This window comes from Carassius auratus, linkage group LG28B (genome assembly GCF_003368295.1).
Source record: "Carassius auratus strain Wakin linkage group LG28B, ASM336829v1, whole genome shotgun sequence".
NCBI lineage: Eukaryota > Metazoa > Chordata > Actinopteri > Cypriniformes > Cyprinidae > Carassius > Carassius auratus.
This window is the reverse complement of record NC_039293.1, coordinates 23,099-35,896: the sequence shown is the minus strand read 5'-3', so window position 1 is coordinate 35,896 and position 12,798 is coordinate 23,099. Positions and strand designations below refer to the sequence as shown.

General features: G+C 38.4%; 1 protein-coding gene across 1 annotated transcript; it reads left to right on the top strand.

Moving 5' to 3' along the window:
* On the top strand, positions 1-9,014 carry LOC113067620 (zinc-binding protein A33-like). The gene is made up of 4 exons (XM_026239979.1): positions 1-130; positions 3,081-3,332; positions 6,203-6,229; positions 6,399-9,014. The coding sequence occupies exons 1-4, from the start codon at positions 115-117 to the stop codon at positions 6,944-6,946; spliced, it is 843 nt and encodes a 280-aa protein (XP_026095764.1). The 5' UTR covers positions 1-114; the 3' UTR covers positions 6,947-9,014.
* Positions 9,015-12,798: the final 3,784 nt, after the last annotated feature.

Below are 12,798 nucleotides of genomic sequence, written 5' to 3'. Positions count from 1 at the left end.
CAGTCTGTGGGTAGAACACACCCTAGTCCTTAGTTGGTGGGGAAAGTTCCTGCTGTGGAAACAGACTTATAGTTTGAAGTGACCCATTTAAGAATTGTGCGGATATATATATATATGCATACAACGAATCGTAAGTAACAGTCAATTTTACATAATTTATTGTAAGATGAGTTAATGAGAGAGCTTAATGACCGCTTTAGCAGCATTCAGCCTAAATTGCTAGTTATACATTATGTGCACATTATCCTGTTGCCAAAATGTAATCCTCCTGTTATTTGTTGTTAGAGTATAAACCCATCTCTGGGAAACATGTTTGGACTTGTTTACCTCACGAGACAAGTGTAGTGGGCATGTGAGCTTAGATAGCAGTGCAGTCATTGGAGTTTTCTATTTGTTTTTATGTTTTATTCGTAAAACATAAACGTAAACATTCATGTTAAGTTCTTTAATATGTCATTTACTGTGTTGTTTCTACTTATGAGTGTTCAAGTACTGCTATAAAGATATTTTATTGTATATTTATTAATTTTTATTATATCTGTATACTGTTTTATGTGTACAGAACCATATACCTTTATCTTTATCTTTACACAAAAAATCACCTTGAAGCACATTCCTGGTGTGAGACCAAATGTTATGACTGGAGACCCATTTAATTAATCCAAACCTGAATAAGAGAAGGCAGAATCTTCACCAAAATCAAAAAAGGAAGAAAGACCAGGGAAGCAGTTTGACTGTATGTAAGTCATGTAAGTCACCAGGGCTGTAGCTGGGATTTGCGAGGCCTAGTACAGGTTGTACCTGTGGGCGCGGTTATTTATTTGTGCTTTTTTACACAATGTTTGTTTTTCAAATTTGTAGGTGTCCAGTTACAGAAACCAAATAATCAAATTTAAAATAGCATTGCATAGTCTTCACTGTAAAAAATTAAATATACAGTCAAGCCAAAATGTATTCAGACACCTTCAACATTTCTCACATTATCAGTTTATTTGAGAAAATGGTAATAAAAATATAATAAGTGCTCTTAAGAGTTAAACCATGTCTGAACAAATTAATCTGGATAATATCAGATAACTTTGATAGAAAGGTATGTAATAGATTTACAATAAATAAAAAAATTCTGTTAACTGTTAGTATGACAATGTTTACATGACTATCAATACTTTGTGAGAAGTGAAAGTGACGTGACATACAGCCAAGAATGGTGACCCATACATTTGAATTTGTGCTCTACATTTAACCCATCCAAAGTGCACACACACACACACACACACACACCGTGAACACACACCCGGAGCAGTGGACAGTCATTTATGCCAGGGAGCAGTGGGGGGTTCGGTGCCTCAAGGATACCTCAGTCATGGTATTGAAGGCGGAAAGAGCACTGTACATTCACTCCCACCACCTACAAATCCTGCCGGCCCGAGACTTCAAGTCCAATTATATCTGGTGTCTGAATAATGTTGGGATTTACTGTGGATTAATGTTAAAACTACAAAGTAGTCCATTCAAGAGCAGTGAGTGATTTTCTTGCTTTCATTTTCTTCGATTAATTTAACATTACAGCAGCTAGTAAATTAGGCACGGTCACTTTAAAAGATAATGCATCCATCATAATAATACACTGATTTCATAATCTGATTTTTTTCTCTACTGTTTACTTTCACTTAAGAAATAACCGGCAGTTTTATTGTTGAGGATACTTTCCAAGATGTGTATTTTGACACAATTTTACATGTATTTGTTGGTACAAGAGCAAGAAGAGGCAAATTCGGTGTTGAAGTGCTTTGAGACGCATCTATCTCCGTGCGCCCTGTGCGCACCGAACACCGCACACAGGTGCTGAATTGACTCTTTCACATATTTTTCTGTTTGAATGTTTAAACTGCCATTTTTCAAGGCAAGTCACCTTTATTTATATAAAACTTTAAACAAAATAGATTGTGTCAAAGCTACTGAACAACATTAATTAGGAAAACAGTGTGTCAATAATGCAAAATGACAATTAGAAGCAGTTCGTCATTGAATTCAGTGATGTAATCATTCAGCTCTGTTCAGTTTAAGTAGTATCTGTGAAATAATTTGCAATCAACTCAACGATATCTGTGTAAATTAAGTGTCCCCAACTAAGCAAGTCAGAGGCGAAAGTGGCAAGGAACCAGAACTCCAACAATGACAGAATGGAGAAAAAAAAGGACCAGGTTCAGTTGGGGGGCCAGTTCTCCTCTGACCAGACGAAACCAGTAGTTCAATTCCAGGCTGCAGCAAAGTCAGATTGTGCAGAAGAATCATGTTTCCTGTGGTCTTGTCCTGGTGGTCCTCTGAGACAAGGTCTTTACAGGGGATCTGTATCTGGGGCTCTAGTTGTCCTGGTCTCCGCTGTCTTTCAGGGCAGTAGAGGTCCTTTCTAGGTGCTGATCCACCATCTGGTCTGGATACGTACTGGATCCGGGCGACTGCAGTGACCCTCTGATCTGGATACAGACTGGATCAGAGAGAAACAGACTAATATTAGCATAGATGCCATTCTTCTAATGATGTAGCAAGTACATCAGGTGTTATGCGAAGTGTTCCTTGTTCCGGTTTACCTAATTAATGCAGCCTAAAAATCCTTTAACGGATTTATTTGTATTTGTTTGTTCTGGTGCTGGAGGACATGAAGGTAAGATCGGTTCTGTGTTGCTGTCTATGAGCACTCTCTCTGCTCTCTGCGTGCGCACTGAACATGGCGCACAAGTACTCAATTAATTTTTTCTGCGACTTGCAACTGAATATTTAAATAGGAAAAGCGTAAAAACAAATGCAAATGATAAGCTTTATTTACAATGCGCATCAGTGGTCCGTCAAATGTCCTTAGCATCTTTTTTCGATTGAGATCACCAGGGTGCCTCCCCTCAGCCATGGGCCCCATAAACCTTCTTTCACCCCACTAGCGATGGCCCTAAAAGTTAGTAACCAGTAACATGCTGAAAATTATTTACAGTAGTGGAAAAATTATTTACTTTCCTAATAAATAGACATCTGAGTAAATATTCTTTTCAGGAATGTATGTAATATATCTTCATTTTTCTTTCCAGTCATGTCATCCTCCAGTGATCTACTGACTGAGGAGCTTAAGTGCTCTATATGTCTGGAAGTCTTCACTGATCCAGTCAGCACTCTATGTGGCCACAACTTCTGCAAAAGCTGTCTGGATAAATGCTGGGACAAGAGCCAGACCTGCAGCTGTCCATACTGCAAAGAAACATTCAATCAAAGACCTGACCTCAGGGTTAATACCACACTCAGAGAGGTTGCTGAACACTATAAAAAGAAACTCAAGCAAACTGGTATGTCTATATCAAATACACATTATAGAATTGTTTCTGCTTCATGTAAGCAAATCATTAAAGGGAAGGAAACTTAAAGGGATCATATGATGCAATTTCAAGTTTTCCTTTCTCTTTGTACTGTTAACAAGCTGTTTGTGCATAGATAAGATCCCAAAAGTTGCAAAGACTAAAGTCTTAAACCCAAAGAGATATTCTTAATAAAAGTTAACTTGTCCACGCCTTCCTAAAATGCCTCATTTAAACACGCCCCCACATGTCTATGTCACTGTGTGGGAAGATTTGCATAACACCTCCCACCTCATCAACTGACTTCAGCAGAGACCAACTGGAGCCCCAAAGTGCATCAGGACTCTTTATCAAACAGGCGAGACTTGCAAGTATCAAACTTGGTCTTATTAATTGATACACTTTGGTTGTGAATCTACAATTTTCATAGTCATGAAAATAAAGAAAACTCTTTGAATGAGAAGGTGTGTCCAAACTTTTGGTCTGTACTGTACATGTTGTTGGTTTAGATGATTTAACAAGTTTATACAATTCTTCCTCTCCTATAATAGAGAATGAGTGGAACTGTTCCTCAGGGGGTCTACAGTGCACTGTCTGATGCGATACTGTAGCTGACGGCTGCATGGTTACAATTTTATCCCTAATAGTATCGATTTTAGAAGTAAAGTAATTCATAAAGTCATTACTGCTGTTATGCTGGGAAATGTCAATACTTGTTGATGCTTTATTTTTTATTAATTTAGCCAATGTATTGAATAAATAACTGGGGTTATGTTTGTTTTCTTCCAAAAGAGAACAAATGTAATCGGATCTAGCAGTTTTTAATGCTTTTCTGTAGGATAGGTTACCTTCCCGCCCAGCAATACAAAATACCTCTAGTTTTGTTTTCCTCCAGCTGCGCTCCATTTTTCGGGCTGCTCTCTTTAGGTTGCGAGTATGCTCATTATGCCATGGTGTCAGACTGTTTTCCTCAACCTTCCTTAAGCTTAAAGGAGCAACTGTATTTAAAATGCTAGAAAAGAGAGAGTCCATAGTTTTTGTTACATCATCAAGTTGTTCTGAGATTTTTAAAGTTATTTTCCTTAACCAGGAAATTAACATTCTTAGAATTGACAGACAGTTGACACTGAGAGGTCAAGTAAAAACGTACAGCGGATATAAATATTTATAATTTATCATAACCAGTTATGATTGAGTATTCATATTTTCCCTTTGAGCTGATTCGTAACAAAAGCATAACTTCTTACTGAAGTATTGTTGCCGCCGCTGTCATGATGTGGAGACACTGTTTCATTGTGAAAGCTAAACTACTTTGTTTGGCCTTCCAAAAGAAGACACAACTAGAAATCGGTGGTTAAGTTGTATTTACAATGCAACACTGTTTCAGAACAGTTCAATGCAAATATTCAGATGTGTGAAGCACATTTTTTTGGAGGACTGTTTCCTGAACCTGGGAGAGTTGTTTCTATAAAGTGGGGCAGTTCCAACTTTGCAAGGACAGTCTGTCGCTTCTGACTGGTAGTCTGTATGTTTTCATATTTAAAGAATTTGCCACTGATGATTCAAACGAGAGTTTTGAGCAGTGTAGGGCTTGTTGTCTGTCATTTCTCCCATCACAAATGCAGACATTGTTCTATGTTTACTTAGTGCGATAAAAAAAAAAAAAAACTGCTCTCCCCCCATTCACGATCACGGACAGCACTGTGACAGCAGTGGAGTCATTCAGGTTCCTGGACACCACAATCTCTCAGGACCTAAAGTGGGACATTCACATTGAAAAAGGCCCAGCAGAGGTTTTACTTCCTGAGGAAGGAAGTTTAACCTGCCACAGGAGCTGCTGAAACAGTTCTACTCAGCCATCATCGAATCCATCCACTGCACTTCAATAACTGTCTGGTTATTTCAGCTATCAAATCTGACCTCAGAAGACTACATAGGGTAGACCGGACTGCCGAGTGAATCATAGGTACAGCCCTCTATTGTCTCCAAGATCTGCATTCATCCAGAGTGAGCAAAAGGGCCAGTAAAATCACTCTGGACCCCTCACATCCAGCACACTTCCTCTTTGAACTGTTGCCATCTGGTCGACGCTACAGAGCACTGAGCACCAGAACGACCAGACACAGGACCAGTTTCTTCCCTCAGCAATCTATCTCATGAACATTTGAAAATAACTGTGGTACACACAACACTATTCATACACTTATTTATCTAAGTTAGTCTACACTTTAAATTTGCACATAATATACCTGTACAAACAAAACTACATATTGTTATATACCTGCACTTACAATTGTCAATTTATATTTTGTATATTGTTTAATATATATTTATATTGCTATTTACTCTGTAGCACTGTATAAGCTTCTGTCATGAAAACAAATTCCTCTTACTGTATGTGAAAACATACCTGGCAATAAAGCTCTGATTCTGATTCTGACTAATATTTCTGTTACACGCTTGGGATAATCGGCCAATCACAACGCACTGGATAGCTGGCCAATCAGAGCACACCTCGCTTTTCAGAACATTGAGCTTTGTAAAAAGCAACATGTTTCAGAAAGGCGGGGCATAGAGGAGCAACAATAATGTACAGTATGTGCAAACGTACTTGTACAGTATGTGTGTTTTTTAACCTTAAACCAAACAAACACTTTGCATTACATCAAATACGCAAAATAATTTTCTTTTTAGCAACATCATATGACCCCTTTAAAAATTATATATTTTAAAAAAATTACATTCATAAACTTTTTATATAAATATAATAAAAGTCGCTGCTTGATTTTCTAAATTTTAGCAGAGCCACATATATTGTCTCATGATACAAAATCACATGATGTTTTATTATGTTTCAACAGAGTTGAAGTGGATGCAGCAGTATGCAGGTACAGTGTTCTGTCTTATCTACACTATATTACATTTAAATACTCATTACTTCATTACTGCACTACAATTTAATTAAATGCTAAAGTCATCATCAAAAATGTTTGTATTGTAAAGCTGTGATTCACATTTTCTGTTGTTGTTGGTTATTATTTTTATTTTATTTTTCAGTGGATGTGACTCTAGATCCAGAAACTGCTCATCCTGAACTCATCCTGTCTGATGATGGAAAACAAGTGAGACATGGAGACATTTGGCAGAAACTCCCAAACAACTCAAAGAGATTTGATACATATTTATTCGTCTTGGGAAAAAAGGGGTTCTCCTCAGGGAGATTTTATTTTGAGGTGCAGGTGGAAGGAAAGACTAGCTGGGATTTAGGAGTGGCCCAAGGATCCATTAACAGGAAAGGAGAGATCTTACTGAGTCCCAGTAATGGATTGTGGACTTTGATTCTGAGGAATGGGAATAAATATATTAACTGTGTTAATCCCCCTGTCAGTATCTCCGTGAGAGTGAAGCCTCAGAGGGTTGTTGTGTTTGTTGATTATGAGGAGGGTTTGGTCTCCTTTTATGATGTGGAGACCAGCTCTCACATATACTCTTATACTAATCAGCGTTTCTTTGGGGAACTCTATCCATATATTAGCCCATGCCTTAATGGTGGAGGTAAAAATTCAAGCCCACTGATCATCACACCTCTCAATTACACTAAATGAAATATAGCGAAGGTGCCAGGGTGGGATTTGCATCAGAAATTAGCATAGCACCTCCCCTGTCTATATTTATAAAGCAGTGGTTCTCAAACTTTTTACAGTCGCATACCCCCCAGGCATTTAACGTCCTTCAATGTCTCACACTTAGACTACAGTCAGAATTTTTTTTTTAAACGTGCATGTGTAACACATATACCTTTGTAAAGTAACTCAGTTTTATCAAACACATAATTTGTATCCAACCTATCACATACTTTTAAATAAATTACTCACCGTTTAATGAGATGGGTGGGCTTGAAGTGACTTGCATAACTCTGTGATGTTTGGGTGTATTGGAGAGTCTCTTTGTCTTAAATAATTCTCAATCGTGGACAGTATGTCGATATTTGTTCTTCATGTTGGTAATTGCCGAGAATTCACTTTCAAAGAGGTATATTGTCGTGAAGGGCATCAAAGTCTTTACAGCATGATTTGCCAAGGCATTGTACTCTGCACGCAGGGCTATCCAGAAATCTGGCAGAGATTTTTGTGTGAACTCTATTTTCGATGAGAAATTCATAGATATTTCAACAAGATCCTCTTGCTCAGAAATGGGCAGGTGTAATGTGGGGGTGTTAGAGAATGAATGGGGAATCCAGTTGTTTGAGTTGTCTGGTTCGGTAAAGTATCTGCGCAACTGAGAGGCCAGATCAGGAAGTTGCTTAATTAACTAATTAACTAACTTGCATCAGTAAAGTTAAACTGGGTTGTAACCAAAAAATGCAATGGCGAAAAGGCTTCAGTTTTTTCCTCGTTAATGCTGTTCCTTCATGTAAACGGTGACACAATTCAAAGGGATGGTCAAGAAAAAAAATAATTAAGTTAATCCTTCAATTCAAACTGTTGTGCCAGCACCTTTACCCTGGACAGTCATTGAACATGAGTATGGAGTGAGTGTGTGTCGTAGTCACTGCCCATTTCATTGCACAATATAGAAAACAAAGGGTCTTGCTTTAACAAAATTCACAATTCATACAGCATCATCTAAAATTTCCTTTAGACGGCTAGGCATTTCCTTGGTGGCAAACACCTCTCTGTGAATGATGCAGTGTATATCCAAGCTGCATAGGGTTCAACTGGTTAGAAGCATAATGCCACCCTCTATTCTTCCCTGTCATTGCTTTTGCTCCATCAGTACAGATGACCACACACTTTTTCCTTAGAAACTCATGTGACTTAACAAAGCTATCTAAGACTTTGAAATTCTCCTTCTCAGTTGTCCTGCCATCCAGCGGTTTGCAAAAAAGTACATCTTCCATAATTGTACCTTCATAAATATACCTCACATATACCAGTAGTTGAGCTAAACCAGTTACATCCATTGATTCATTTTTTTTTTTTTTTAAAGCACAACATTCGCTGGCTTTTATGAGAAGAAGTTGTTGTTTTAAATCGTCCCTTGCCATATCAGCGATGCGACGTGAAACAGTGTTGTCAGATGATGGCATCAACTTTATTTTATTTTTTGGCCTTTTCTCTGAGCATTATACCAGTGATATCTGTAACAAGCAGGAACAATTAACTTCTCCACAATAGTATGGGGTTTGCCTGTCTTAGCCGCTCTGCTACTCACCATGTAGGATGCTTCTAGACCCTTCCTGTTTAGGTCATCTGATACAGTTAAAAGGGCCTTACTACTGAGTTGTTTTATTTGTCTTTCAAAAAACTCTTGTGGTTTATTTATAAAAAGTGGGATGCTTTGATTCTTAATGCCATGCCAGTGAAAAAAATGCTGGTTTCATGCAGTTTGAAAGAGTACTTTTACACACTGTGGCTGAGGATTTTCTTTATTGCCATTTTATGTAAAGCCAAGTGAAATATATTTTTCATCATATTTATGCCTCTTTGATGTTCTTTCTGTGAATTGCTGGTGATGCTGAGATTGCTTTTTGGCTTCGGATGCATCAATTTCAATAAAGCTGTCAACCTTAGTATGCGGTGCATTCACGCTCGCTACTGAAAGGGTTAGTTCATCCAAAAAGGAAAATTATGTCACTTATGACTCACCCTCATGTCGTTCCAAACCAGTAAGACCTCCATTTATCATTGGAACACAGTTTAAGATATTTTAGATTTAGTCCGAGAGCCTTCTGCCCCTCCATTGAAACTGTGTGTACGGTCTACTGTCCATGTCCAGAAAGGTAAGAAAAATATCATCAAAGTAGTCCATGTGACATCAGAGGGTCAGTTAGAATTTTTTGAAGCATCAAAAATACATTTTGGTCCAAAAATAGCAAAAACGCCGACTTTATTCATCATTGTCTTCTCTCCCTTGTCTGTTGTGAGAGAGTTCAAAACAAAACGAATCATTCGATGTAACCGGATCTTTTTGAACCAGTTCACCAAATCGAACTGAATCGTTTTAAACGGTTTGCGTCTCAAATATGCATTAATCCACAAATGACTTAAGCTGTTAACTTTATTAATGTGGCTGACACTCTCTCTGAGTTAAAACAAACCAATGTCCCAGAGTAATTAGTTTACTGCTGTGAAGAGAGAGCTGAAGATGAACACCGAGCCGAGACAGATAACGAACAAAAGATTGACTCGTTCTCAAGTCAAGAACCGTTTCTGTCAGACGTGTCCGATTCGAGAACCGAGGAGCTGATGATACTGCGCATGTGTGATTCAGCGTGAAGCAAACCGACACACAGAGCGTCTGAACCGAACTGATTCTTTTGATTGATTGATTTGATTGATTCTGAACTGATTCTGTGCTAATTTTATGAGCCCAGGTAAACCGAAGGCTTTAATCAAGGGCAATCATCGCCAATGACGTCATTACGTCGAGCGCAAAAGAACCAGTGAACCGTTTTCTTCAACCGGTTTATTGAATCGCACTGTTTATTGAATCGAACTGGTGATCCGAAAACCAATGCAACGAGTTCTTGACTCGAGAACGAGTCAATCTTTTGTTCATTATCTGGCTCGGCTCGGTGTTCATCTTCAGTTCTCTCTTCACAGCAGTTCAGTCAGTGTACTGTTTGAGTGCATGCATTACTCCGGGATATTGGTTTGTTTGAACTCAGAGGGAGTGTCAGCCACATTAAAAAAGTTAACAGCTTAAGTCATTTGTGGATTAATGCGTATTGGAGACATGAACCGTTTAAAACGATTCAGTTCAATTTGGTGAACTGGTTCAAAAAGATCCGGTTAAATCGAATGATTCGTTCACGAACCGGATATCACAAACTGTTGTGTTTTGAATTCTCTCACAACAGACACAGAAGAGAAGAGAAGACAATGCTAAATAAAGTCGTAGTTTTTGCTATTTTTGGACCAAAATGTATTTTCAATGTAATATTCTAACTGACCCTCTGATGTCATATGGACTACTTTGATGATGTTTTTCTTACCTTTCTGGACATGGACAGTAGACCGTACACACAGCTTCAATGGAGGGACTGAGAGCTCTCGGACTAAATCTAAAATATCTTAAACTGTGTTCAGAAGATAAACGGAGGTCTCACTGGTTTGGAACGACATGAGGGTGAGTCATTAATGACATAATTTTGATTATTGGGTGAACTAACCCTTTAATAAAGAAGCCTTTTATCAGTCTATTAGTGCGAGATGCTGATTCATTCAGCAATAAAATTAAAGTGTCTGTCTCTAATAACTGGTCACTGAATTGTGTATAATAATGGGTCTTTCAAATACTGATATCAAGATTCTCTTCTGAGAACTACTATTCTTAACCATCATGCCACACAATGTAACTGTAACAAATTATGTAAATATGTAACTTTACATAATTCTGTACATATTTGTTTACATGTTTACATATAAAAACACTTGACCCTCTACTTGCTTTCTCTATTCGTTTTATAACTAGGCTTGTTTTTCATAAAAAAAACACTTGCTTTCTATATTCTATATATTTCTATTCTATCTACAAGTTTTCTTTGTGTGTGTGTGTGTGTGTGTGTGTGTGTGTATAAGTCAACATTTGAAGTGGATCAAATCCTTTAATCAAAGTTGTCCTAAAACCATTAACTTATTTGATCCACTTCAAATGTTGACTGTATTACTCCTAGTCTGTATTTGAAGTGGATCAAAAAAGGGCTAACCATACTTGTCATAGCATTTGCATTTTATTGCTCTTTTATTCGTTTTGACTGCTTTTATTATCCTCATTAGTAATAAAATCGTCTGATAAATGTAAATGTAAAAATGTAATGATCTACTTAAATTTTCCACCATACCAAATGGTTAGCGTAATTTCAAAGGACATTTAAACCATCTCTGATTTTTCTTTCAGTGTTCTGTGACAATAGGAACAATTGTTGTATGTTGTTGTTGTGGGGAACCAGAAGAGGGAAGCACGCTATGGGTAAGCGCATGTGGAAATGAATGTAGAGGCTTTCAAGTTTATTAAAAAGAAAGTCAAATTAGTTACAGAAGTCTGTCTTTATTGAATAGAGATGACACATAAAACATGGTGGCAGCGTGGGCACTTTTAGATTGTTAGTTTAGAAGTTAAGACTTAAGTTAAGACGGCGAAGAGCTGCTCCTGTGCAGAGTTGCAAGATGGATGGATTAAAGCCCCCATCACCGTTGTGCATGGACGCCGACAACCTTACCAAGTCCTGGAAATCCTGGAGGGACCAGTTTAATCTCTACTTGGAGCTGACTATGTCGGACGCGGAGGAAAAGATGAAGGTCAAATTGTTTTACTACCTCATCGGCGAGAGCGGTCGGGAACTGCTGGAAACTCTAATGAGTAACGTAGCCGCGGATGCACGAACGGTAACGAATATTATTGCAAAGTTTGATGAACACTGTAATCCTAGTATAAACGAGACAGTAGAACGTTATCGATTCTTCTCAAAAAGCCAGGGAGCAGAGCAGTCGATCGATAATTACGTCACGGAGTTGCGAATGCTTGCTAAAACATGCAACTTTGGAGAAATCAAAGACTCACTCATACGTGACAGAATAGTATGCGGAATTAACAACAAAGGACTGAGAGAGAGACTGCTTCGTGAGAAAGATTTAACACTTCAGACGTGCATACGTATATGCAGAGCAGCGGAGCTGTCGCGGCAGAACAGCAAAGCCATTGCAGGTGCCGCGGTAGAAGAGGTGCATGCCGTCAGACATGGAGCACGCCTAGATCGCCATCCACCCGGCAGTATGATCACGTGCAGATTTTGTGGTAGAGACCATGAAAAGAACAAACATAAATGCCCAGCTTTTGGTAAGAAATGTAAAAAGTGTGGAAAGCCAAATCACTTTGCAGTTAAATGTAGAGCCCAGATGAGACAAGGAAACCATAAATCAATAAACAAAGTGACTGAACAGGACAGTGATGAGTATGAGGACATCCTCACTGTGGGTGTAGCAAATCCAGAGACTGTAAAGAAAAAAGAGAAAGAAAATGAAAAGAAAACACAGCAGTACGCAGGGATGCTTTTGGGAAAGGACCTTGTGAAATTTCAGATTGACTGTGGAGCAAGCTGCAATGTAATTCCTATCAGTCTGCTGAGCCCAGATATAAAAACTGGAGGATACAAAGACTGTACTAATAATGTACAACCATAGCAAAGTGAGACCACTAGGAAAGTGCAAACTGAAAGTAAGAAACCCGAGAAACCACAAACTGTACAGGCTGGAATTCCAGGTGGTGGATAACAACTGTACTGTCCCCCTAATAGGGAAGAGGGCAAGTGAAGCTATGAAGCTCATCAAAGTACATTATGAGAACATTCTTGCAATAGACAGTATAGTCACCACAGAAAAGCCTGCGACCAGCCAGTGGTCACTAGAGCAGATAAAGACTGAATATGCTGATGTATTCAGGGGTGATGGCTGCC

What these genes read in the sequence shown, in the direction of transcription:
- LOC113067620 (XM_026239979.1), top strand. An exon ending in AAAGAAACTCAAGCAAACTG is followed by an intron (nt 3,333 to 6,202) that starts GTATGTCTATAT and finishes ATGTTTCAACAG; the next exon opens with AGTTGAAGTGGATGCAGCAG. An exon ending in GTGGATGCAGCAGTATGCAG is followed by an intron (nt 6,230 to 6,398) that starts GTACAGTGTTCT and finishes TTTATTTTTCAG; the next exon opens with TGGATGTGACTCTAGATCCA.